This window comes from Aptenodytes forsteri, unplaced genomic scaffold (assembly GCF_000699145.1).
Source record: "Aptenodytes forsteri isolate BGI_AS27 unplaced genomic scaffold, ASM69914v1 Scaffold188, whole genome shotgun sequence".
In the NCBI taxonomy this organism is placed as follows: Eukaryota; Metazoa; Chordata; class Aves; order Sphenisciformes; family Spheniscidae; genus Aptenodytes; species Aptenodytes forsteri.
In genome coordinates this window covers 214,739-242,292 of record NW_008794371.1, presented here as the reverse complement: position 1 = coordinate 242,292, position 27,554 = coordinate 214,739, and the positions used below count along the sequence as shown (strand labels likewise).

At 46.1% G+C, this 27,554-nt stretch overlaps 1 protein-coding gene across 5 annotated transcripts in view; it reads left to right on the top strand.

Moving 5' to 3' along the window:
* AP2B1 (adaptor related protein complex 2 beta 1 subunit) overlaps nucleotides 1-27,554 on the top strand; it is an 81,919-nt gene that overhangs the window by 47,308 nt on the left and 7,057 nt on the right. For 4 of the 5 annotated variants that reach the window (XR_002086301.1, XM_019474117.1, XM_009286945.2 and 1 more), the window contains 6 exons: nucleotides 5,912-5,953; nucleotides 7,882-8,028; nucleotides 9,305-9,450; nucleotides 12,015-12,144; nucleotides 21,045-21,129; nucleotides 21,854-21,940. Coding sequence is in view for 4 of the 5 variants with exons in the window: in XM_019474117.1 (XP_019329662.1) it covers nucleotides 5,912-5,953; nucleotides 7,882-8,028; nucleotides 9,305-9,450; nucleotides 12,015-12,144; nucleotides 21,045-21,129; nucleotides 21,854-21,940 (637 nt within the window). In the remaining variant the exon portion in view is untranslated. The remainder of the gene's footprint in view (nucleotides 1-5,911; nucleotides 5,954-7,881; nucleotides 8,029-9,304; nucleotides 9,451-12,014; nucleotides 12,145-21,044; nucleotides 21,130-21,853; nucleotides 21,941-27,554) is intronic. The other variant, XM_009286937.2, reaches the window with a different exon arrangement.

Here is a 27,554-nt window from a genome sequence, read left to right as displayed (position 1 = left end):
TCTTGTTGCTGTTACAGTAATAGGACTGCTAGAGCTTTGTAGAGTTGCTTTTTTATGCTTTAGAAAACGAAAATGGCTAGTACTTAGTTTCGGTTGCTGATGGAAATCATTCAGCAAGGAAAAGCATTAGCAGTAAGTGCTGCTGAAACTGGTGGCCGTGGTATTGGCAGCATGACCTGTCCTCTACCACCTTTGACACAGCTGTCCTTGGTTTGGACAGTAGCCCTTCTGCTCTGCAAGCCTGGCTTGGCAGCATGAAAACAGACACATAAAATAAGCAGCAAACGAGGTACTGAAAATGCCTCTGTGTGAGCCACAGCGGAGTCTGCAATGAGATATCTACAGCCCATCAGGAGGTCAGAAGATGCAGACCATGCATGATCTGTCCTGCAGTTAAGATGTCTCTAACAGGATTAGCCCAGATCAAGTGGCCTGCTAGCAACTGTGCTCTCAGCATTTCAGTCAGCCCCATCGCCTGATTCTTGTTAGGTAAATGCCTTGTGTTCCTTGCTGCTGTGTTACTGAGTGCGTGCTCTCATCTAGCTCCTTGAACTGTGATACGGAACTCTTGGTTTGGGGTGCGAGGGAGAGAGGAGTCAGCAATTGTCCCGTTAACCCATGAATTATGGCTTCATGAAATGCACAGCTGCTGTGAAAGCCCCGGCTATGCTATGGACGCAAGGCAAAGCGGTTGCTGAGCAGTGGTTGTTGCAGCTTCTGTCCCTGGCTCCACCCTCCCTGTTATTTTTTTTGTGGAGCTCCAAATGCCTCACGTCATGTTGCAGAAGTGATTGTAACCCCTCCGGATCACATGAACACTTCAGCAGAGTCACTTCATTACAAGCTGCTGTTACGATGCAAATAAACCCTCTTAATGCAGTAACTCCAGCACTGCTGCACTTCATAAGTCAGCATAACTGCTTATATGGAGCTGAAATTACAGGGCAGATGCTCCTCAATTGCAGAGCAGCCGCAACACCGTTCGAGACAACTAAAACAAAGTAAAGACGCCAATGCAGTTTGGGAAGAGGTGCTAGTACTATTTTTGTTGATGTAAGATCGAGCCCAGCCTCTTCTTTAAACTCATGTGGCAGCTTGAGTGCTGTTGTGGCAGGATGAGTTTGGAGGGAATAAAGAGAATTCCTGTTTGAAGAACTTTGTGCGTTTGGTGGCCAAGGCTCCCTGTTCATCCCCTGCTCATCTCCTGAAGCTGGCAGCTCTTCATCCTGGACAGAGGCTTTAGAATCATAGAATCATTGAGGTTGGAAAAGACCTCGAAGATCATCGAGTCCAACCGTCGACCCAACACCACCACCCACTAAACCATGTCCCTAAGTGCCTCATCTACTCGTCTTTTAAATACCTCCAGGGATGGGGACTCAACCACTTCCCTGGGCAGCCTGTTCCAATGTTTCACTACTCTTTCAGTAAAGAAATTTTTTCCTTACATCCAATCTAAACCTCCCCTGGCGCAACTTGAGGCCATAAGCTGAAGAGCTTTGTGCTCTTCAGTAAGAGGCAAGCCTGCCAACTTTGTTCAGTAAAGAAATTTTTCCTTACATCCAATCTAAACCTCCCCTGGCGCAACTTGAGGCCATAAGCTGAAGAGCTTTGTGCTCTTCAGTAAGAGGCAAGCCTGCCAACTTTGGGCTCAGGATCGGGGCTTTGCAGTGCCACAAGTTCCCAGCCAAAAGTTCCCCTTGGCCATCCTGAGACCAAGTGGCAGCCCTCATCCACCCCACCTTCATAGCAAGCGTTTCAGCCTGGGTAGGGCTGGCAGCTGTATTAATGTGATCCTCTCCTCCGCGGGGCTGTTGCCTGTTCCCATGTAAGGCCGGTTCACGTTGTCCTTCCGACAGGAGTGTCTTCCTGCCCATGAGATGAATGGAAATGGTTAACTAGAGCTGCCAGCCCTGGGGAATTGGTTCAGCAGCACTTCACGCCTGACTAATATCTGCTTCTTTCCTTCTGCACTCTGCCTGTCACTCCAGATGGGAGAGGACACTCCGTGGGTAATTGGTTCCTGTTCCCTCTGTCTTCCTCCTTCCCTCTTTCTCACACACGTCACTGTTACCGTCTCTTCCATCATTTTGAGTTTGGAATAAAGTTAGATCTTGGGCATCTTGCAGGAAGATTGGGTAAACCGGACCTGTAGTTTCTGAATAGGGAAAGCGTTGGTGATACGGGAGGGTGACAGGCAAGAAAATGGAGAAAGGGACTTCTGTGCTGCTACAATGGGTACTGCACCCCGGATCTGATGTGGAACTGATTAGTTCGTTATTAACTTTTCTCCCCTTTAATTTGTTGAAGTATGTATGTTGCCACTTCTCTTTTCACAATATAGGCAGAGCCAGCTCTGCCTGTAGGGACGTGGTGAAGCTGCCAGCTCCCTGGAGCTTGCTCTGCAGCTTTGTAGTACACATCTGCAGCGCTTGTTCCCAAGCCTAGGAGCTAAGAGAGTGGCAGGCTGCTGTGTGCAGACCCCTCCTATGAGTAGAGTGGGACTTCAGGAGGGAGCACGTCAGAGTCTCCTGGCATTGGAAAGAGATCTTTTCTACCACAAAGCAGAGACGTTGGGTGCAATCTAGAAATGTAAGGAGGCTCATGGTAAATTCTCTGAGCCAGTGAGGTTTTTTCTCCGCTTTGTAGGGGGTGAGAGCTGGAGTCTCGACTCAAGCAATAAATCCAAATTCTACTTTTCCCCCAAGGCCTGACAGCTAGGGAAAATGGAAGACTAGCAGATAGCTTGAGGAACCCTGATATGTAACTCCTTCCCTCCTTCACAGTGAGTGCATGGAGATACCAGTGTACGGGTTTCTTCGAGGTTGGGTTCCTAGCCTGCAGCTTCTTATGATGAGTGTAGTAGGAAATGGTAGAATAGTTAACATCTGGCTTGATTATGCGGAATTACTCAATCATTTCCATAATACCCTTTGTAAAATGCTTGCTGCTTGATAAACCAGTCTTTCTCCTGCTTCAGACAACAGTACCAGAAATCCTGCGTGCATACAATAATATCTGGAAATGAACTGGATTCTTTACCTTTTTTCTTTTCCTCTGGACTTCACTGCCTGTCAGTATAAACTGTGAAGTTCATCTGCATGCAAGACCCTGAATAGGGATGAGGTGTAATAGTTGCATTTATTACTCCTCAGTGAGCCAGTAACAAGATGTAAATGATCTGATATATTAATCTAAAATATGGCTTGGCTTAAAGAGCAGTCTGTAGAACAAACCTCTGCTCTGCCAGGCTGTTTCAGTGGGGGAGACCTGACAGTGTAATAAGCCCTATTTCATAAGCTCAGTATTAATTGGATTTGCATCCTCTGGCTGGCTTCCTTTGGTCTGTGACTGATCCTTCTTTTGTCTTTGGAATTGCTCACTCTTATCTGTTATCTCTTAAGTAAGCTAAGAAAAACTGGACTTGCGCACTGCACTGCCATGGGCAGCAAGAGGATGGGTTGCTGTATGAAGAGGTGGCTGTTGCAGAAGATGAGGGACCTCCTGTAAATTTCTGCGATGACTTCAAGTAGGGATAAAATGAGTCTCACACAAGGGAAAAAAGCTCTTAAGGCTTCTTAACAAAAGGCAAATTGTATGTGATTTGTACTCCTCTAACACCTACTTATGGTAGCTACTAGTGCATCAGGTGGCTCCTGTGGGGGACTAGGGGAAGGAGAGATGCCAGGGGATAGAAGGGGGATCCAGAACAGCACAGGGATTTGTCAAATTTTACAGGTTTTTTTGGAGGCTAGTTATCATCTAGTAAGTCACTGTCTTGCAACTTCGCTGCTGTTCTCAAGGCGTTTTATCCTTTTTATCTGTGCTCTGAGAGAGAGAAGTATGAAGCTTTATGGTATCTCTCAACCAGTGTAAGATACACTTGCCATGAGATCTCCCAGGGAGCAGGCTAGCAGGGCCCAGAACAACGTTGAATTCCCAGGTCTGTTGTGCAGAAAGGCTTGGAGCCTTTTTGGCTTTAAGCACATGCACTCCTGGAAACTTCTGCTTTAGCTATATGGTGGGTTTTTTCAATATCTTACCACATCAGCATATATTTGAATAATGTAACTAGAGCCTTTGTTGACCCGGTTTGTCAAATGCTCTTTAAAAGCAAACAAACCGCCCAAACCCTGACCAAAGGGAAGAGCAAAGCCATCGACGAGGCGAGCTCTGCTGTTCTGGTCTGCCAGTCCAGCCTTTTCCCCGTGGGGCTGGCTCCTACCTCGCCCCTGTACTTGCTTCATCCTCCATGTATGTTGTCGGGGCATGATCCTTGTCTAAATGTGACACACAAAAACCCTGCACTAGGCCAAAAACTACCATGGTCTTCTGAACAAAAGCCTAGGACACAGCATAAGACAGACCCGGACCTGTTGGAGTGGGTCCAGAAGAGGGCCATGACAATGGTCAGGGGGATGGAACACCTCTGCTATGGAGAAGGCTGAACAACCCCAACTCTCTCAGCCTTAGAGAAGAGGCGGCTTCGGGGAGACCTTATTGCAGCCTATCAGTACTTCAAGGGGGCTTATAAAAAAGATGGCGGCAAACTTTTTAGCAGGGCCTGTTGTGACAGGACAAGGGGGAATGGCTTTAAACTAAAGGGGGGTAGATACAGACTAGATATAAGGAAGTGCCCCGTCCCTGGAAACATTCCAGGTCAGGTTGGACGGGGCTCTGAGCAACCTGATCTAGTTGAAGATGCCCCTGCTGATTGCAGGGGCGTTGGACTAGATGACCTTTAGAGGTTCCTTCCAACCCAGACTATTCTATGATTCTATAAGCCGTAGAGATGTCTCTGTAGTTAATAACTGCTGCAGATCTGTGCTTGTTTCCTCCTGGCTACCAGTCATCTGTCAAGTGCTTTATAAATATTCACAGGAGTGGTGTTGTACTCACAAACAGCACTTGTAGCCAGCTTTGGAGTCTGTCCTGATCACTGAATTCTCTCAAGCATGTAAAATGCTGTGGATGTTTTAAAAAAAAAAAAAAAAAAAAAAAAAAAAGGGCTTTACCACAGAGAAAGTGGTCTGGATGCTTTCTAAAGGGAGTTCACGGTAGGACAGCTTCTAGGTGGGCTGCAGGATGGTTTGGCAGAACGGCTCCAGGGAGGATTTAGTGTTTGTGGAAGGTTGCGCGGGTGGTATACCATGGCTATTTCAGTCACTTCAAACTGTAGCTGTGTAGTTTGGCAGAGATCGTTACTGAAATATCCTAGTGCGCTGTAAGGTCTCTTTACTATTTGAGTGGCCCATTAGATCATGAAGCTGGTTCTGTCCCCTCTAAGGGAGGGGAGCATCTTCAAAGGGAAGACAAAGCCCACCTATCTGAGCTGCTGTAATAGCCGGCATACCTCCCGTTCTCTTTCTTCCTGGTTATTGAAAAGAGCCGCATGTCAGAGGAACGTAGCCAAGATGCATTGTGTTTTCCTGTAGTTCGTAGCTGTTCCCTAGAAAATGAAAGCTTTCAGGAAGTGAGCTTCCTGTCAGTTTTATTTTTATTCCATTTCACAGTTACCCCACTGGGTTTTGTGGAGCTGCTCAGGACTGCTGGCAGCCAGCATGGTGGGTTGAAGGGAAAGCACTGATGCATGAAACATGAAGAATTGCGCAGAGTTTGTGGTACAGATGACAGGTGCAGGAGGGGATGTGTGTTTGTTCTTATTAACCTGCAAAATGCTCCTGTCCGCAGTAGGCGTGTGGGGTAGTTCTCCAAATAGCTCTGCTCACACAACAGCAAAAAAAGCCCCTCTGTTCCCTGTGCTTTCCCATCATTGCGTTTCTGTCTGTCCTGTACGCAGCAAGTGAGACGTGCTCGCAGCAGTGCGGTCAACTGAGCTCCACTCCGGCCATCTGACACTTGGCTTAAATGAACTCGGTCTTTCTCTCCTCTCTCTCCTTCTCTCTTTCAGCTTGGCAGTGACCTTGGCGGGGGCATTGGAGGAAGCCCGGCAGTAAGTGCCATTCCATTTTTTTTTTTTCCCCCTCAATTTAAAAAGCTGCTCAAAGCTCAGCATTTTTAAATACAACCTCACCCATTACGTGCTGGAAGATGCTTAAATCCCTGAAGATGTTTGAAAATGGATGGTTGAAAACTGCAACCAAAACACACAGGTCACAACCTATGTTGCTTTGAGTCCAGCTGTCACCTGGGCTTTCCTAAGAGCAGCCAGGGCCAGAGCTCTTGACTCTATCTGCTTAGCTCTTCTTGCTCAGAGCTTTTCATTTGAGCACCAGCGTTAACATTGGCAGTACCCCAGTCCTTGTGCAACTGCTTTGGCAGCTGAAAGGCCAAGGATGGTTACCTCTCTACTCACAAGCCTGTTCTGTTGTAACCCTAACCCAGTATCACCACGGGCTTGTCTGAACTCAGTGCTTTCCTCCTCCCAAATGCCACATAAGATTTTTCCTGGAGATCAGGATCAGGTGCTCTGAGCTTTCCTACTACGCGTGGTCAGTGCTGAACTCTGCCTGCCACTGGCCTCCTTCTCTGTGCCTGTGCTTTGTGAGTGTCCTAGTGCCTAGAGCGCTTGCCAGGACATGGGAGACTTTCAGGCTGCTTCCAAAGCACCCTTGGCTTCAAATGCATGCCAGCTTCTTCCAGGAAAGCACGGGAAAAGAATGCAAGATGACTTGGAGATGCAGTGAGCAGGAGGGAGTGCGCCTCCAACCCACACCCAAAAGCAATCTTCTGGAGAAAGCTCCAGTCCCTCTCCCCAGGACTGCGTAGCCAGTAATTCAGTGAGGAAAGCATACTCAGCTCTGGAGCGAGGGCTTTTCGGAGACCCTTGTTATGGCTGCAGTCATTCTCTCTCCTTCTTTCCCTGTGAATCTTGCATTCCTTTCTAACTTCTGCATGAGGGCAGAGGAGAGCCGGTGGTACAGTATACCTGTAGCCCCCAGGCAGTACACACCAGGATGTGGGAGATACTTACTCTGTAGAGATCACACCTACAAAGCCAGGTCTCTGCCTTCCTGGGCCAGCATAAACCCACCAAGCAGTTCTGTAAAATGACCAGTCCTCCCTGTCTGAAGGGTTGATTGAAACACCACATCTCAGGTGGGTTCCTGAACACAGAACAGCAGTGAGACTTCAGACCCGGACCAGTCACCAGTATTTCCTATTGCCTGCCTTAGTCATTCTGCCTGTTTCTGGGCTGCTGACTGTGGTGAATCCTGTTCTCAAGCACATAATTCTTCCTGCTCGCAGTAAAAAAAGAGAACTTGGGAGCCTGACTTGAGCGTGACTATCCCACCTTGAGCTGGGCACCTGAAGGTTAATATTCCAGGTTTGGTGCCCTTATTTTAAGTCCTGAGAGGGAAGGATTGCCCTTCTTGCAGAAAGGTTGTCCTCTGGCAGGCAGAGACAACTAGTTCTGCTTCATGTAATGAACTTTTTGGACCATAGTGCTAAGAATGCAGAGCTCTGGCTTTGGGTGGGAGTACGCGATATGGTCATGACTCCCTTGCTATCTCTGGATATGCAAAATCTCGCAGATTCCTGAAGAATGCTGTAGTTGGGAGAAGATCTGAAGCATTTTTTCTTTTCCCTGGGTTTACGTAGGGTAGATCCACAAAGCATATTGTCTTTATGAGAAGGAGAGATGGAGAAGAAAGATTCCTCTACAGTGGGAATAGGTAACAGGAGCTATAAAAAATGATGTGAAAGCTATTACATGGTTGAGGTGACAGCCGAGTGTAGGGATTAGTTGCCAAGAGCTTTGGAATTCAAATGCATTATTTAGCACTATTGATAATTCAGTGGGGAAGCTGCAAACGGCTTTAAAATATTTAGGATATTGCCCGAGTTCATGCTTTATTTAATAAGTAGTGTTCTTCATATGTGATGTTAATCAGTGCCTGTTCTTTCTAACTCCTCCAGGTGGGGCAGACCTACATTCCCTCTTCCGTGCCAGCCACCTTTGCCCCTTCACCCACCCCAGCAGTGGTGAGCAGTGGACTCAACGATCTCTTTGAGCTCTCATCTGGTATAGGCATGGCTCCTGGAGGATATGTGGCTCCGAAGTCTGTACGTAAGGAAAAAGAACATCCTCAGTATGTTGCCTTACCTTAGTCTGAGATTGCTCGCTTGTCCCCTTTATTGTTGGTCTCTGGTGCTGTCAGGGCACCTTAGTTTAACTCAGTCCCATTAGGGATGCCCTGAGTTTTTCCCAGGCAGAATAACAGTGTGTTGGAGACCATGTTAGTTGCCAGTTACAGACTTCTGGTTTTTTAGCAGTTCCCTCATTTTGCCTGTAACAATATTACTCTAAATAATGGCTTATATAAGATACCAGAATTTCAATTTTGTCAGAGCAGCTTTCCTGGAGACCTACTTCTTAGCACGTTTCCCCAGGAAACTGAGCGCAGGATACAGTTTGCTACAACTTTCATAGAAGATTTATTTATTTGGAGGAATCCAACGTGACAGTGAAGATAAAATGACGTGATTGGGATGAGCGTGCCGCAGTGTAATGTGGATAAATGATCTGTTGGTGACAGAGATCACAGATGCACTGACTGAAGCATGCTTAGTCTGAAGGGTTTGTGAGATGCAGAACATGGTTCTGGTAACAGCCACAGGGAGCTCAGGGTTAGCCTTTCATGCCTGAAAGGCAATAAACAAAAATTAGCACTCTTATTAAATGGTCAATGGATGAATAAACTAAAGTCATCCTATGAAATCTAGGACCTCAAGGTACTGCAGAGCATACTCAAAGCTTTTTTTTTGGTCCTTAGCTGCTTGCAAGTATTACACCATATATAAGACCAGGTACGAAAGAACCTAGTAATTTTGAGTTAAGTACTTCATTTTGCACCCCTCAAATTTGAGTCTAGGTTTTTCCCACAAAGATGACTTGGGAATCCAGAACCCGAACAACTAAGTATCAGCCCTGTGATTTTTATTTGGTTCAAACTTTGGTATTGTCCTGCCTCTAATAGCCCAACAGATCCTCAGAGAAGCCTGTCCATCAGCAGACTTGGTAAGTCTCGCATTAGTGTGATGGACACAAGCTTTCACTGTTTCTTGTGCACACTGATGTTATAGTATATTTGAATTCTTATTTGAGTGCTGTGAACAAATACGGATTAGGAGCAGCAAATTTATTTCTCATTGGTGAGCTTGATCCTTTCAACACCCCATGTCTTATCTTCCCTGTAGTGTTTCTTTAGCATTTGTGGGCTTAATGTGCCAATGTAGCTGGATTTCCGAACTCAGGACTTCTCTGTTGTTTGGAAAACTGCGCTTGTCTGTTATCTTCAGGCCAGACTTCTCATGCTGAATGACATCTCTTGTGTTCAAGGTTTGGTTGCCTGCGGTGAAGGCTAAAGGATTGGAGATCTCGGGTACGTTCAGTCACAGGCAGGGACACATCTACATGGAGATGAACTTTACCAATAAGGCTTTGCAGCACATGACCGACTTTGCCATTCAGTTCAATAAGAACAGGTAAGAAATCAATATACTTTGTCCGCTACGTTAAAAAGATTGCGTGCTCCTATGAAAGGAATCTGTATCTACACTGCCAGATATAAGGAGAACTTTTATGTAGGTATATATTTTATGTAGGTATATATATTATGCAGTCATGGAAACAGCTGGATGATACAGCCTGAACTCTCCATCATACCACAGTTGTGTGAAAGGGCTTAAAATACAGTCTGATAAGTCTGTGAGGAAACAGGCAGCAGACGGTCCTGTCGTTCTCCTAGCTCTGAACAGCATCTGCCCCACTTAATCTCTGCAGAGAGATTAAAAAAAAGCAGCCTCATGAGTTGTTAGGCAGGTTAGTGGTTTTATAGCCAGTAAGTGCCTTGAGGAAGGCAACAGCATAAACAGGCAAGCATCTGAGCTGCACGAGTATCAATCTGTAGTGCCTCTACCTCCTGACTTAATTGCTGTGCTGCCCCTCAGACTGTCTGGAAGTACAGGTCTCATTAATAAAGCTATTTGTCAATGAAGAAATTGCAAGGTAAGAGCCTATGGCACATGTTTTCCCTGTAATTGGCAGCAGAACAATCTTGTCAGAAGGAGCAGCCACTTGAATGTTTAGAGCATACAGATTGTTCTCAGAAATGCATCTCAGCCAAAAGACATGACATGGCAATGCAGCCACGGTGTCTTCCCACAAATACCCTTCTTAGTCAGAGAGCTTATTGTGTGGTTTGCTGTGTTATCTTGAGCAAGGACCAGGCTAGTTCTTATCAAGACTGTAAAGAATATCTTGTGACTGAAATGTTACCCATATTTCTTAATACTCCTTCCCTGGGAAAGGGTTCTCTATACTAAAGATCCACTGAAACCATCTCTTTAATATCACTGTTAGTCTTGCAAATTTGAGATTTCTTGGGATGAATAATATTTACTTACAAAAGACATTATGCTAAGTAAGTCTTAGTAAATGTTCTCCTTGGACTGCTATATTTTCTGGAGAGTTTTGCTAAGTTGCTACATGCAAATGTTTCATGCAAAATGGCCTGAAAAAAAGCTGTTTTTCTTGTGATTTTTTCCCCATACATCAAGCTGTGTTCTAGCCACACCTACATGGTGGTACTTCAGGATGTAAGAAGTTTAAATACTGTACAGTAAAACAGCAGTTTCTCCTTTTGCAGCATATCAGCACACGCTCCGTATACAATCTACTACTATTTACTCTTCTACAAATACTGTTCTCCTGTCACGGCTTTCCACTGTGGCTGGTGCATTGGAAAGAGCTGCAGTGGGCTGGCTCTTTAGGTTTAAATATTAAGGTTTGTGATTGGGAAGTTTCTATTGCTTTTTCCCCCTCTCCTGCTGCTGCTAATCACATTCACTGCAGTCTTGGGATAAAGCATTAAAAAAAAAAATAAAAGAAAGCTAGAGCTTTAGTGTGCTGTAATACCACAGCCACTTAGTAGCAAAATGCAACTTTCTCCCTCTGAGTCTAAGGGAAAACACTAGGGTTTATGTTCCCCAAGGTGAAATGGCTGCAGAAGGCCGATCACATGGCTAGGCCCTCACTGAGCATATTCTTATTTCAGCTCCCTAGAGCTGAAAACTATGGAGAGCAGAGAATGGGGCTTCTGCTGGTTTCTGAAAGAGTGACATACCCAAGACACGTGCAGCTGACTCTGTGCAGAGACTCTGTATCAGTTTTTTTAGTGTATAAAATAAAAATACTCACCTATACATCTTTGTTCCTGTAAATGCTCTATCACCTCTGAGCTGATGTGAATTGCACTAAAGAGAAACGCAGTCACAAGTGGACACCAAAACCCTCTTATGCATCTGAGCTTCCATCTGCTTTTGGAAAGAAGCTGGTACATAGTACAGAAGTGTTATGTTAAATGTTAGCTGCTTTTCCTCTTCTCCACACTAACTAGAGGTGCCTGTGGAATTAAATGCCTCTTGGACTGAAGGGGCAGGTAAACATTCTCTTTGCTATGGTGGTATGCGTCCCCAGCTGAAGGAGCCTCAAACCAAGCAACAGAGCCAGACACTGTCATTTGGGACCAGACAGCTGGCTGCGTTGATTCATTTGTTCTGCAGTGCTCTGTTACAAACCACGTACTCCTCCTTGGCTATGCATTTGTTCTGTGTTGGCTCCAGTTCCTTCTTCCATAGCTCCCAATGATATAACAGCCATGCAGCGTGTGATATACTCTACTTCTAGTGCTCTGCAGCTCTGTAAGAGAGAGCCCACAGGCCTGAGTCTGAGTCCCGGTGCCGCTCCTTGCTGGGCAGGCTGCTGCTCAGCACATAGGCCAGTGCCGTGTGGGTAATGGAGGAGTTCCCAGACGCGGGTCTCCTGGGCAGGATGGTGCATGTTGTCAGTGAGACCGACCTGATTGAGTTTCCTGTGACTTGTTCTACTTTGAGTGTCTGCTGTAGTGCACAATGAGAGCTGTGTTCCTCCTCTGGAGCAACAGCAGGGGCGGCTCAGGAGTAATGAGCCAGCTTGTGCTTGGCAAAAGGGGAATAGGTGTTGGGCAATGTAGTGCTGCTCTCATCACCTCTGTTTTTCTCTTGCCCAGCTTCGGGGTCATCCCAAGCACCCCGTTGGCCATTCACACACCTCTGATGCCAAACCAAAGCATTGATGTCTCCCTGCCCCTCAACACTCTGGGACCAGTCATGAAAATGGAGCCTCTGAACAACCTCCAGGTAAGGATTGTCTTGGGCAGCGGGGAGATCAGCAGGTGCTCAACCCAGTTCGTTTGGCTCAACACAATGTGCTAAGACTCTAGTAACAAAACACCATGTGTGTAGGGTAAGCAGGCAGACCTCATGGATGTGGGCCATGAGTCTGGCCAAAACTTCCTATTCCTTTTCCTAGTCTCTTCCAGGAGGACTGAAGCAGACACCTCTTGAATTTTGTGAGTTTGCCTTTTCAAACACCTCAAACCCACTGCTTGCATCTGTGTAGATTAAGGTCTTTGCTCCAGTAATGCTCTTCTGTAAACTGGGCTCGAGGTTTGGTTGGGCTTATGAACTGGAGATCTGTGTAGATTAAGGTCTTTGCTCCAGTAATGCTCTAAACTGGGCTCGAGGTTTAGTTGGGCTTACGAACTGGAGCTGGTGTGAACAGAGAAAGTGCATGCCTGTGGTGGAGCAGGCAGTGAGAGCTGTCAGCAAGAATTGAGGCAATTAAAGGAATTGCAGGAAAGATGGCAACTGCTGAGTGATTAACATTTGTCTAGTGCTCTTAACTTCCAGGGTGCTTTACAAAGGCATCCCTGCCCCAGATAGCTTAATCCTATTCGAACAAGAAGTGTTCCAGGAAAGGCAGGGGAGAAGTGACGTAAGCAGCCAGTGTTTTTATTAACGAAGCTGTTGGTGTGTGTTGGGAACAGCATTCCCTAGAAGAGGCTTTTTATCAGATTGGGCTGCCAATCTGATAAAGGCATGATGGATCCAGGGAGATGTTCCCCTGTGGTTTGAACCAGAGACTGTCTCCATCAGTCCTGGCATGCCTCAGGGGCATTGGTCTTGAAGAGCTCATCAGGCAGACAGTTCTCCCTGGAAGGAGGCTCCTACCTATTGCTGCCATGTGCAGCCACTCTGTGGAGCGCAGCTCAGCAAGTGACTCCTCTCTGCTCTGTGTAGCTGGGTCCTCCAGGATGATTTTCCCAGTATCCCAAAAGTGCGGTTAACTTGAACTGTAGCATGTCTCACTTGCCTCAAGTCTCCAGGAGATGGAACTAGGTTGGGTTCCTGTAGCGTAGCAGCCCATAGAGGGGGATATCTTGAAGCAGCTCATTCTCTTTTTAGATTAAGAGAATGCAATGGAAGTTACTATTTATTCTGCCTGAGCAACTGTTTTTCCCTTCTTTTGACTTCCATTCTGGGGCTTATGACTTATTGATGAGTCTTTGGGCAAACAGCTTGAAATAGCTTCTCTGGCGCTCAAACGAGCAGTCCTACACTCCGACTCTGAGCTCAGTCATGCGATGGGGAAAGCATGCGGACAGTGAATGAATTACATGTGCTTGTCTTCCACAGAGGGCCCTTCCAGCTTGTGGAAAAGCTGGATTCCCTCTGCGTCCAGGTCACGAGTATGTGGTTGCATCACTGCATTTGGGTCAGCTGTGGTAAAATGTACCTCCTGCTCTGAAGCAAATTTGGAAGTCTCTAGGAGGTGACAGTCCTGCTCTGCCTCCATAACACTGGGGATTCTCTCAACAAGGCATGCTCAAGATGCTGCTTCCTTTGATCAGGAAGGAGGTGAAGTATTTGGGTTATTAAATCTCTAAAGGAATCGGAACACAGTTTGTTTCTTGCAGCATCTTCTGCTAGAACAAAGCAAAGAGAAAACATGTGAGGAAACCTCCAGCTACCTTATATTGAGACAGCGGAGCATTCATTAGTGCCAGACTTAGTTGCTAATTTGCTAGCTCTCGCATTGCCATAGAAGTTGGCTGCCCTTTTACAATTGGGGAAGCTGCCATATGGAGTAATAGTATATTTCTCTGCAAAGAGTTGAATCATGATAGCAGATGCCAAGTTAAAAAGAGCACTCCCCTTACTTTTTTGACAGCAGTGGGTTTGATGGAGATCTGTCATTGCCCTGACAGCCAAGGCTCTGGTTTTGTTTTGTGAGTTCCTGTAGAAATTATCTGTCTTGAAACATTCAGAAATCGTTTTGGTGACCTACTTAGGGAACAATTTATAGCGTAATATAGGAGTAGAGAATACAAATGTTCCTGTATTCATTGAAGAACCAAAACACTCATCAAGTTGAATTTGCTTAATGTGGTTTTGCTGAGCTGGGGAACATTGAAGTAGATGGAGGGCTGGTTTGAACCTGGGGATCTTATGTTCATCTCCTATTCTGGTGGGGGTTTTTTGTTTTAGTAACACAAATAAGTTCTGAAGTAACCAAACTGATAGCTTTCAACTTTTTGTCATGTTAATTGGAAACTTCAAAGACTAGTTGTACATTCCTTAGGCAAGTATTTCAGAAGTAATGAATTCAAGTCTTGTTCAGGTTATTTTTATTACCGTTTCTAATCTTTCACCCAATACAGCTGGCTTAATCTTAACATTTGTAATCATGAAAAGAAACTAAAATATTTGACAAGTTAACAAAAAAGCCATTTTTACAAGAAGATGAGGAAGACTGAAATATTTTCAGAGACTTACTTAGGTAAAATATAACTATGGTTCCCAACTGAAGTGTCTTCTGTTTGCCAGTCACCTTGCACCTTGTGATAATGAATAGCAGGCTTCTCCCTCCCATTCCAAAGTAGCGATGATAATTTTCTTGACCTGTTGACTCAGATTCAGCCCCCAGTCAAGCAGTGATTTATTCAAAGGATAAAGCCAAAGTTAGACTGGGCACAGCACTGTAGGGCTGAACAGACTCCAGTCCCTGTTCTCTGGTTCATCTTTTTTATTTCTTAAAGATGAAAAAGCTGCTGTCAGGATGTCTTTGGAGCGTACCTGTTGCTAAAGCAAATCTGACTTAGGTATTTGTGTGCTGTCCCCCCTTCTGCGGGGGGACACTCTTGCAGTGCCTTGTCAGCCTTTCGGAGGCTACCTGGCGCTTGTGGGTGCTGTGGCTCCCCTGTGCAGAGCTGCCTCTGCAGAGCACAGCACTCGTAAGCGGTAACAAGCTCTTGCCTAAAGGTGTGCGAGAGGCTGCGTTGAGCTTCACAAGTATTTGACAGCCGTGGCTCGTTTGCCAGCCAGGGAGATGGCTCTGGTAGTTATACAGGTTTGCTTGGGTCCTGTAGTTGCCTTTTTCACAGTCAAAGCAGTGAAACCCCTCTGATGACATGTAGGCTGTCAGGGTCGTACCTGCTAGAAGAGCTTGAGTGGATGGGGTGTCTTTGCCACCATGTGTGAGACCTAGAGCTCTCAAAGAGGAAAATAGGTTCTGAAATAAGGATTTGCATTGGCGAAGGAATCTTCTTTCCAGATGCTTCTTTGGCTGCAAGTCAAATTTGGAATAAGAAAATGCCTGGGATGAGAGCCTTTCTATGCTAAAGAAAATCACTGTTCCTAATAAATGGCCTTTCAAGGGCTGTGAAATACTTGATTTTTTTGTTTGGATACATGAGAATTGCTCCCCTAACCCTGGAAATAGGTGAAGTGGAGCGAGCCTGCTGTGAGAGTTTCGGAGCTCAGGCCTGGCTTGTCATGGCATGAATACGATAATCTCTTCTGTGAGTTGGTAACCGCTTGCAGGAGACAATACAATTGAAAACAAGCTGCAGGGACTCCCAGAGCAGTAGCAAGTCTGCCTGAGTCTGGAGCATTGCCATTCTTTAGGGATCCACATTCAAAATTGACAGTGTGTTGCATTCCCCAGCGTTACCTGCTGTCAACTGCCAGGGCTGCTTGTTGCAGCTACTGAGCATGCAATTGAAAGAAGCATAGCTTCGGTTTTCCAAAATGCCCGTAAAGTGATCTGGTGAGCATTGAAAGGGAAGGATCTGCCAGCTGCATTTCTTCCTGAAAAGTGACACTTGGAAACACAGACCTCTCCCTTGCTGCTAAGCAGTGTGAGGTGCAGAACATTTTTGTTTCTTCCAATGAGCTTGGCAAAACATTTCTATAAAGGCAGATGAAGGTCAGCTTCTTCACTGAGAAAAGATCGGTCTTGCTAATGCACTAGATCATACTTATCCTTCCATGCTCAGTTCTGCTGTAACTCATCACCTGTGCTCCTCCACTCTTCAGTGTCTCGCTTGCAATACAGAACCGCTGGAGCACTCATTCATCAGAAGTGTTAATGTATCTCGGGTCACAAATGCAGAGCTCTTGGTACTTGGAAACAGATTTCACACATTCAACTCTCCATAAAAACAAGACTGAGAATCAGTGTGAGCAGCAAGTCCAGCCAGCAGGTGTTCTCCCTTCAGAGCCTGCTTGATAAATGGCACAATATCTGCCTGTGTGTGAGCTGTTTCAAAATTTCTGGACCAACCACCACAGAACAGCCTTGAGTGGCTAGATGTGGAAGGTGGTTTCTTGGGTTTGTTGCCTAGGTTATTTTTTTAACAGCCTGTATTAGTGAGGGTCTTATTCTAGCAAAGAGAACCCTCCTGGAAACTCCCTGAATTAAGGATTCAGATCACAGCTTGGCGTCTGCGGCCAGTTCCTAGCTCAGCTGTGGAAAGCTGCTGGCTTGCTGATTTAAGGGCAGGTCTGCCACATGGCATAGCACATTTGATAAAATGTACGTTTTGAATTTCAAATACAGCCAGGCACGCATGAGAGCGTAACCCTCCCAGTAACTCACTGTTCCCTGACCATTGATGTATGCGGCGTGCCCGGAGATGACAGCCGCAGCCAGGGGCGCAGCACCCAGCCTCGCTGTCTGCACACAGCTCTGCTGCCCGGGCTCGAGACTTGTGCCTGTAGGTAGAGCATCTGGCTGGCAGTGGCTGCCAAGCACCCATAGGATCCCAAGAACCCTATCTGTCAAACAAAATGAAGTGAAGTAGCTAGCACTCCCTGGGGGCATCTGACAGCCAGAGCAGCAGACTGTCACAGAATAAACCATGACCTTGGGCTGGCAGAGGTAAAAAAGACTCTGCAGAGGAGAGTTCTTTTCGCCTTAACAGTTTGGCTGTTACCAGGCTCTAAAGCAAAACCCAACTTGAAGTAAATCCTTAATTTAGTGTAGGTGCTAATGGGATTCCAAGTGGGTATGTTGTGTACTTGCTGCTGATGGAAAGCATCTGTGTTGCTTTCAGTCTTGACTTTGAAAGTTGGTTCTTACGCTCAAGTCTGGAATTTAAAGCATCAGAAACACACACTATTGAAGAAAATAAGTTAGCATTGTTCTTATGAGGTATCTCTTGCCCAAAATACCATGTGTTGGCTATCAGAGGGTTGCACTGCAAGAAAGGGTGTCAGAAGGGTGCTCATGCTGCAAGGTGAGCAAATATGTTCCAGGGGTTATTTCTAGAGGTGCTGCTTCCTCTAGTCAGATCGTGAACAAGAGGTAAGTGATTGGGAACCCTGTGCCAATTTTTAGTGGGCTTACACCTTTTCAGCAGTGAAGCATCACATGAAAATCTGGCACCTTTTGACTTTTATCTCTCAGAAGCTTTGTAGTCTGCCTGACTAAATTCACAAGGTAGTAATATTTTTTTTTTTCCTCCTTTCAAAAAGATTGAAGATGGAAAGCCATTTTTACTTAAAATGCTTCTGTTTCAACTCTCAAATGTCTGAAGCTGAAGGTCTTGTTAAAGATTTAATAGTTCATGTCCAGGTCAGCAGGTTAAAGCTGCAGAGCCACAGGCAAAGTTAGTCTGTACTGGAGGATTTACTGAATGCAAGTGGAGGTGCCTTTCAAGCATGTCAAACCCGGAGAGACTTCTCAGCTACTGGTATCCTTTTAGATGTCATTGATTGTCTCAGGCTCATGTTCCCACCTGAGGAGCACTGGATTTTTTTGGCAAGTCGCTGTTATTAGCTACTCAGTTTCTCACAGGCGCTGCCGTGGATCCGCTTTCTGCCTGCGGTTGCTTTTGTAGCCTGTCAGATGGCATTGGATGCTCTTGTTGCGGCCGTGCAAAGGTTGAAGCATGACCTTGGAAAGCTGTTGTCAACTGGTAGGGCCTCTTAGCCTCTTCTTGGTGCGAGTTTCCCCATCCAGGTATCTGCAGGTGCCTTTTCATGGACCAGGTCTTGGGGACCACAGCACTAAGAGTGCACGCCTGGCTGTTTGGAGGAAGTATGTGGTGTTGAATGATGAAAGCTAGTCTCAAAAAGCTTACCAGTCTTGTCCTAGTGCTATAGATTTAAGGAGACTGTAGCTTTTTCCTTTCCTGTTTGGAAAAGTTATTTGTAACAGCTGGTTTCTTCATCGTTACAGATACTTGCAAGGTGACACGTGATGTCATTGCTGAACCCAGTGATGCAGTTTGGGAGGAAGGCTGGCGTGTGGCTTGCTTTTCTTTGCTGGGAAGAAGTTGCACTTCAGAGCATCTTAATTGGGTAGCTTTCCAGAGTACAGCCAAAGCAGCTTACTCAGTATGTTTCTGCAGAGTTGAGAAGCAGGTCAGCAGATACCTTTTTATAGCTTTCTTATAGCTGCAGGGACAGGGTTAGCATATTAATTTGGAGTGTGCCTCTAAACCGTGACTGCTTTCAGTGAAGGCACTGCTTTCCAGCCCTTCTTGTAAGAAACTGCTGTTGTATGGCAACAACAATTAGCTACAAAAGCTAAGTAATCTCTGTTGTTCTAAAGCAAGGCAATTAATCATTAAATCGGAGTTGGAAAAGATCTTTGGTCACACAGTGTAGTCCCTGCTATGCTTTGTTGTTTTGCTACAGTTCCTCTTATTGAGAGCATTGTCAAGGCTGATTTTAAATACTCCAAGCGCTGGAGCTTCCCCAGTCCTCAGGAGAATTTTGTGCTGCTTAGTAATTCTCACTATCAAATTTTCCCAGACATTTAGCCTAAGTTTTCCCTCTTTCGGCTCATCTCCATGACTATTCTATCCAAGCATAGCATCTGGAATGGCTACGCTGCTGTCCCTTCCCCAGCTCTCCCAGATTCAGAGGTGCATTTTTGGCTACTCACCCAGTCTGTTCAATCACATTTTGCAGAGGTGAATCACTTAAATTCATCCACCAATCTGCTTTTGCCCTTCTGGCTTCAGTGCCTCTACCTCAAATACTAGACACTCCAGCTTGCAAGTATGACACCAGCAATCGAAGCATGTAACAGCTCCCTATTACAGAGGGCCATTTCCTTTTTTCTTTTTCTAGGTTGTACCATCATTTACGAGGTTTTAGTGAGCTTTAAACTAATCTCTTCTTAAGCTGGTTTGCGCTGTGGGAATTAAATATAAGCTGCTACCTTTAGTGATGGCTGAAAGCAGAAACCCCACAGGCTGTCACATCTACCTTTCTGCTGTTCTTTGCACTTCTGGGACCTTCCCAGTTGCTAGAAGAGTTCATTCGGGAGCTTGATCTCCTACCACTTGTCCTCTGGCTTGCATGCATGTCTAATCAGCTGACTTGTGTTTGAATTCTCTGGTTTATTCCCCTCCCTTGTCTATCTGCAGCTGTTTTTACCAACATTTGGGGGTGTCTTTCTAAACCTGCCACTATGGGACAATAGATTTTCTCAGCAGAACACTAATGTATGTAATTATTAATGTGCACGGAGTTTGTCTTGGCATAGATCTTTGTAGCAGCAAATTTATTTCTTTGGCTTAGCATTTAGCATGGTCTGGTTTGTGTTTCAGCTGGGTGACAAATTGGAGAACTCCTTCTGGGATTTTTCAAAGGAAGTAGGGGCTCAAATGGCTCATGAAATTCAGGGCTCCCCACACAACCTCAATTCTAGGTCTCTCTTACAGGCTAAGTTTCCATCGTTGCAAGCAACGGCAGGTGTCTGCTGAACCGTACTCCCATGACAGGCTATCGCAATGTGGGATGATGTGAGGAGAGTGTGAGAGGTATAGAAATAAAGCCCAGAGCTACCTTTGTGCTATATTATGACAGTGCTCTTTCTCAGACCTCCAGTTTGCTCCTGCTGTACTGTCAGCTCTCAGCCTGGGGAAAACTGAAAGTGAGGTTGCTGGCTGTGTTAGCAGAGATTAGTCGGTAATGTGGCAAGTGTGTGTGATAAAAGACAATGCGGTGCATCTCCCTGGCTGGCAGAATTTAATGACACTGAGAATTAAGTCTTTTGTCAAGTGATCTTTTTTTACCTGCCCTGATTGCTCTGTAGCAGGGCTTTCTTCTTCCAGGAATCAACACCCGGCACACGTTTGCTATATAGTGTGTGATAAAAGACAATGCGGTGCATCTCCCTGGCTGGCAGAATTTAATGACACTGAGAATTAAGTCTTTTGTCAAGTGATCTTTTTTTACCTGCCCTGATTGCTCTGTAGCAGGGCTTTCTTCTTCCAGGAATCAACACCCGGCACACGTTTGCTATATAGCTTTCACAAAGGTAAAGGAAGGAGACTTTGGGAGATGCTGCAAGGAAGGTGCAGGCAGTGGACCAGCTTCAGGCTTTCTAGAAAGTGTCTGGGCTGAGATATGACTAATCAAGGAGTCTGCATGTTCAGACAAGACTGGAGAGCTGGGGGTGAAAATAAAGAATACACAGGGGTTTAGAGCTGGGAAATTACAAGAGTGAGATGGCAAAGAGGGGTGATGAAGAAGCCCGTGTGCAGTATGACAGACACGATAGTAGCTGTGTGCAGCCAAGAGAGATGAATGTACATTGGAGGTGGAAGAAGTGAGGGGAGGGAGAGGCTGAATGAGAGCAGAAAAGAGCAAGGATGCTGGCGGTGACCCCATCAGTGCAATTGGCTCTGAAGCAATATGGTGAAATGCTCATAGGAGAAAATTGAGCAGCTTTTAGTGAAAATGGAGTGAGCACAGTGGGGTGGGACTGATCCTTGCCTGAAACTACCTAGAAGCTCAGCAACATCTCTCCAGGTAGTCTCATGTTCAGAGCTGGCCTCTGCTCAGAGAGAGCACTCCAGGGTGCGCGGGCAGGCGATGAGACTGCACGAAGTCTTGGGATCCCTTTGGACTTCCAGCTGATAGAGGAACTTTAACCACCCCTGTTTCTTCTGTAACAGGTGGCTGTGAAAAACAACATTGATGTCTTTTACTTCAGCTGCCTAATTCCTCTCAACGTGCTTTTCGTAGAGGATGGCAAAATGGGTGAGTGCTTTTAGGTCTGTGGTCAGCCTCCCTCAGCCAGACTGTGCTCGCAGCGCCCAGCTGGCTGCAGTTGTCCCATGGCTGAGATTCACGTGGGCTTGGCCACGATCTTCATGCCAGTGCATCTCAGCAGCCTGAATTGATCTGTAGTGGTTTAGTAGCCTGTCCTTGTTGTCCTGCAACTCCAATAGTTACCAGAACCCAAGTCTGGCAGAGAGAATTGGAGCAGAAGACAAGGGGTGGATCTGTTTTCTTTTGAAGCTGATTTTTGGGTTGGGTTTTTTTTTTTGAGGGTTTGGGTCACTCAAATGGGTCTAGGATTTGCCCCCATATCACTTTCACTGTAATTCGTGTATTCCTGGTCACCATTATTAAATTGTTGTTTGAATTGGCTGGGAAGTTGCTTGAAACGCAGCTTTCACTAACGTAATCCTAAATGTGTGGATCTCCCTCCTTCTTGTCAACTCCCGCCTGTTCTTGGTTTGTAAACAGCTCATATGGTAAAGACTGTCTCTGGTTTGGGGGTTCCAAAATCTGTCAAAGCTTTGCTGCTTTTACAGTGAGACTGAGGTTGTTACAGGAGCAAATCCTGGATCTGTCCACGGCAGGGCACAATGTGACCAAAAGATCTTTTGCGTGTCTACCTGTAACATTCTGCGGTGAATTAACTAATGCTACGGTCCTGTGAGGATCCAGGAGTGCTGATCGTCTTTCTCGTTTCTAGAGCGCCAGGTCTTCCTTGCAACATGGAAGGATATTCCAAATGAAAATGAGCTTCAGTTCCAGATTAAAGACTGTCACCTGAATGCTGGTGAGTAGCTTAATTCTACCACGCTGAGAGCACTTCTGATGTATGGTCACTAGACATCACCTTATTAATAGCATTGTCTATGGCTAACAGATAGATGGGTATTACACTTATGAACAGAACAGCCTTGGATCCTAGGGCTTGTTTCAGCCAAAAACTTTAGCTGGGTCCCCATAAAAGCACATCTAAAATCCCAGATCTTAAATTTTGCCTATGTGTTTCTTCCTTTCATTCTGGACCTTGTATTCTTGTTTTCCCTTTTCTGCTTTGCTTCTCTGCAAAGCTGCTCTTTTAAATAGAGCTGAACACGGTGTTGGGGCTGTTCAGCAATCCCGTCCTGCTACTGTGTATTTCAGGCAAGGTTTTCCAGCCCTGACTTTAACCTACTGTGTAATCCTGGGCCAGTCACTTCACCTTTCAGGATCTGCTTTTTTCTATCTGTTGTGAAAGAGTAACCCGACATACCACTATAAAACGTTTTGACATCTATGGAAGACAGGCCATGTGAGAAGAGTTTTGGTCTGCTGTTGTTAGCTGCTATATTGATGCATTTTGATCGTACTCTGTCCCATTCAGCTCCATGTTCGGCCGTCTCTGTGAGCATCCTGCTTGTACGTATGACCTTACTGCTGCTGAAGGATGAGGGAGTGTAAAAAAAGTGGAATGGGGCCAGCGTAGCAGCTTTGCTCCTGTTCAGGAGGCTCTGGGCAGGAGCCAAATGATTCTACCGAAAGCTGCTATGTTTCATAGGGGAAAAAAGTGTCCCTATTGATTACAAACCCTGTAACCTTTTTATTCTCTCGCGTCTGCTCTTACACAATGAACACCCTCTTGCTTCAATTGCAGACAGAAACCATGGGTCTCTTTGTACTCATAATTATTACTATTTTGGAATATAAAAGATGGAGCATGCAAGAGGGGAAAAAATAGCAGCTGTTGGACCTTATGACTTGATTTCACTGTGGGGTTTCAAATGAGAACAACCTCTGCGCCTCCCCCAGTCCTCCCTCTGCTCCTGACTGAGCTTGGCATAGCCTCTCCCCCTGCACTGCAGTGCTGCTGCCGGTAATGCCTTCTGCCCCGGCCGTGCCCTAACCGCGCCGTCCAGGGCTCTTTGTATCTCAAATCAGAAATGTTGGTAGCTTCTCATTTTTGGTGCTGGGGTGTTGCGGTGCCAGCTAGCAGAGGATGTAGTTGGGAGGGAGAGAAGGGGTGTGCGTGGCTGGGAAGATGAGCACTGGCGATCCTGCAGACTGGCCTGTGCCCCCTACTTCCTCCGGAAGAAAATGTTAGAAAATGTGGAGTGAGAGGCAATGCTCCCCGTTCAGGAAGGGTTTGCCATCCTGGACCAGGCTGCTTGCCCAGGCCTGTCTGAATTGGTGATACTCAGTGGAGAACATGTTACTAGTTCGTAGGGAGAGCACAGGAACACTGGGTGGTTTCTCTGCAGTGGTATCCGCAGCCATTGCTGGGGCTCAGGTGAGAAGAGGCTTCTCTCAGCGCTCTAGCAAGAGCCCTGGACGCAGTGCCTCTCTCGAGCACGATCTGTCACTTGGGATGCTCGGGGGTGTGCAGGATCTGCCAGCCTCTTTGGCTTATGTACGGGAGAAAGTGGGTCATGTCTCATAAACAGATTTCAAACACTTCCATCCACTGAAGCTTCTGTTTTTGTATTTCTGCTGCCGACACCTCCTCCCTCGCAACTACACTGGCCGTTTCCTTCCTTGACCACCTGGGCTTCGGCAAGGAGCAGGCCAATAGCTTGCAGGAGGGAAAACTAGGGAAATCTTGCGTGCTTGTCTTAGTCTCTTGTATTTTAACTACTAACGCAACCCTGACTCAGCCTGCTGCTCACCTTGATTTCATCTAAGCAGTAACCTCCTCTAGTACAGACCATCCTAAGAGCATCAAACCTGTCTGTACAAGGATCAGCCGGGCCCCAGGCCCCATGGAGGGCTGGGCTTCCAGCATTCTCAGGGATAGAGACTTCTCACAGTGTGGTGCACACTGGGGCAGAGAAGTAAACTGAGTGAGCTCTGATGATAGCTGAATCCATCTTGCTACTAGTTTATAGCAGAGCAAGGGTGCACGTCTGGCCCTGTGCTGCAGTAGGGCGATAATCTTTCAAGATTCACAGTCTTGATCATTTAAATCCAGTGAAAATAGCCTTGTTTTAAGACACCTCCTTTCTTCCGAGAATAGCAACTCTGGGTATAAAATCTTTAGGAACTTGATCCTTGTGGAGGAAAGACTGGTTCGTGTTCAAAAGACTCTCTTGTAGGAGATGCCTAACCAGAATAAAGCTCTCAACTTGAGCTGTTGGCAGTTCTATTGTTCACCGATGAAATACCGCCACGTGCAGCTCTCATATCACTGCATAAAATAAGGTACGCAACGGCTGCCGTGGCAGAGCTGCACAGAACAAAGTCTGCAGATTTCAACCGCTCCTAACTAAAACTTAGGAGGTGCTGGGTTTTTGCAGCCCTTTGACACAGACGAAAAGCTTCTAAGCGCTGCCAGCTCTGCAGAGGTGTGCAGCCACCGTGTGAATCGTTATCCCTCCTCTCGCACCCGCTCAGATAAGTAATTCATGCCTAGCGTGAGCCCACCCACTTGGTGGCGAGTTGCCGCTGAGGCTTGGGGACGCACCACACCATTCATGCTTTGGTCTAACCGATTCCAGCCCAGTGACGTGAATTTAGTTGTGAACTAAAAATACCTCTGCTCCCAGCTGATGTGCCCTAATCGCAGCACTACCAGCCACTAATAAAGCTGCGTGGCTGCAGCAGGCGTTGGACAGATGGAGCAGAGCGTGCCGAACGGCGCATGGCTGCTGCTGGGCAGAGGGCTGATCAGAAGTGTGGTCCCTGCGCCCTCGGTGCCTGGCTTTTCTTCTCCTAGCTGCAAAGAGCCTTCGCTTTCCTGGGCGCTCAGATCTGCGCTGTTTCTGCACCGCGTGAGAAGTGGGGCTGAAGTTATGTGCAGACGTGCAGGAGGCCCTACCGAGCAGCTAAACAGGGGATGCTGATTTTCTTCAATGGAGAAACTGAAATTTGAATTTCTTTTTCTTCAAAGCGAAGTGAAATGGGCTTGGAACAGGGATTTTTAGGTGGCTAGGATTTTATCTGTCAAGAAAGCAGCTTGTGCATTTCTCGTACCTCCAGGGCTGTCTGTCTGTCACTGTGCAACAGTCACCTTGCAGCACCTCCTGTGTAAACTGCAGGCTTTTCCCCAGGTTATTTCTTTTGTTCCTTCAAACAAAAAGGAGATAAACACAGTCCATCAGTGGAGATACTTCTGTGTGAGTCTGTGCTCCTTGGCCTTTGTAGGTAAAAGATCCATCCTGTGCCCACGAGGCAAGCCAAATAGGATTGACTCAAGCTTTGATAGTTTGCAAGGGGGATGGCAGAAAAAGCTCCCATCCCTGGCAGCTCACCCCATAACAGGGCACCGGACGACCAGAAAATCTTGGCCGCTGCAGGTAGCCCACAGCACCGCAAGCTGAAGCCTAGGATAAGGTGCCAGGCTGTGGGGTGAGAAGCAGGTACCCTTGAATGGTCAGAGCTTGCCACTCTGATCCCTGTCTCCAGCATCTTTGTTTCCAAAAAAAAGCAAATCCTGGACCCTTGAAGGTATTCCCACAGTGCCCAGTGACTCAGTGAGAGATGAGTGCTTCATTCTGGATGAGGGATTTGGGGCTCAGGTTCCCAGCAGTGAGAGATGGCACTGTTCTTTAGGGCTGGAGCCGTATGGCCATGGAGGAGCGAGTCTCTCTGGAGTTGTATCATGGGGCCAAGGTGTGCCTAGGATGCGCTGCACATCTTGAATTCATTAGAGCTGTTTCATGCATCTACCTCTTAAGAAGAGGCTATGATAGTTCCATGGAGAAAACCATATTCAGAAATACAACTTGTAACGAAAACACAAGGTCATGGTTATACCCCAGCATTGTCATCTCTTATGAATCCAGTGCTAAATTAATTGATTTTGAGGTTTTTAAATGAAAATATAAGAATCAAGTGCATGAAAATAGATTCCTAGACTGTTACAGCTCAAATAAATCTGGGTGCTGCTGGTGGAACTATATGAACTGAGGTTTCTCCTGCAACTGAGCATGTGCTAAAGCTCGGTTTGTCTTGTTTACACTGCTTTTTCAACATGCTAAGTTTGATTAAATTTTAAAGGACCACTACGTTAAGCTAAGATATGCAAATCAGATTAGCTAAATGTTTTTCTTTTTTTAAATTCTGCTTACCCAAACCCACAAAGTGAAAGAGGACAAGCTGACTTGCACATGGAGATTAAATACCATTAAACAGGAGGCAATTAGTTGCTGTGCTGTTCAGCAGTTCTAGGAACTTTGGTTTTGCTTGCTTATTACTGGTCCACAAATTGGTGTGAAACAATAGCTTTAGTGTTTGGAGTTGAATATGGCTTTATTGGTATGCAGTGGTCACTTTGTTTCCCTGCCCCGAGTAATTTGCTAATGCTAGAGCAAAGAGAAATTGGATTTTCTTGCTGGAACAACCTGGGGGACAATCATACACAAGCTTCCCTGGTATGTGGTTTTTTTCTGTATGTGTAAATCTAGTAACCTGATCATTTAATAAATTATAGAACTGTGCGTATTACATGTCTTGGAAATGAATCTACTGTCATAATATTGACCAAAGCGCCTCCCCACTGGATCAGAGTCTGCAGATGCATTTGGTATTTGAATGCAGTTCCTGGCTGCATGCTCAGAACCATTCAGGTGTTGTTAGAAATGGCATGGGGATGTTTTCAGCTATGACAGCATAAAATATAGTCATTAAATTTTACTTCCTGATATCCAGTGCTTGTTGCAAAATGCCACGAAGGTCCAAGTTCAAAAAAGGTATATTGTCGATGTTGATTCTGAGTTGTGGGTGTGCTTTGTGAAAACTCCCATTGTTGCCAATTGGTCATCTTGGCTGTTTGAGTTCAGAAGTGAAATTCTTAAGCTGTACGGGTAGAAGACTTAAGCATGTCCTTTGATTTACCCAGAAGGAAAGTGCTGTTGAAAAGAATTGGATTACTTCAGTGCAAGGGAGCAGACCTTGTCCAGCTGTTCTTCCCTGCCTGCCTGTCTTTCCACGTGTGCTATTTAACTGTTGGACTGAGGAATTCAGTAAAGAATTCTGTTTTCCTTTTCTTTTGCTTTTAAAACAAAACACAAAACTCTCCACACCAACAAAAAAACCCAACCCTGAAAGATGGACTGATGCCAGAGGCTTCCCTGGCCTTGGTGATGGGGAAATCTTTCTGTATCCTTACATTGTGCTTCAAGAGGGTTTTGAGAATAAGCATCGAGCCAAAAGAAAAAGCCCTGCCGAAAGTTGCTTAGCCAAGGTCAGATGGAGACTGCCGTCTTGCAGAAGGACTCGTGTGGCTCTAGTTTGCAGAGTCACCAGACCTGACGTGTGCGGGGAGACGCGTGCCCAGGCAGCACGGCTCAGCCCTCCTCCTGCCTGTGCTGGGCACTAACCACGGCTTCGGTGGGTGCTGTGCTCTCGCTCGGAAACCAGCAGCCCTGTTCAGAGCGGGGCTCAGCTCTCTGCTCCCAGCAAATAGCTGCCTTTTTTTTTTCTTTTTTTTT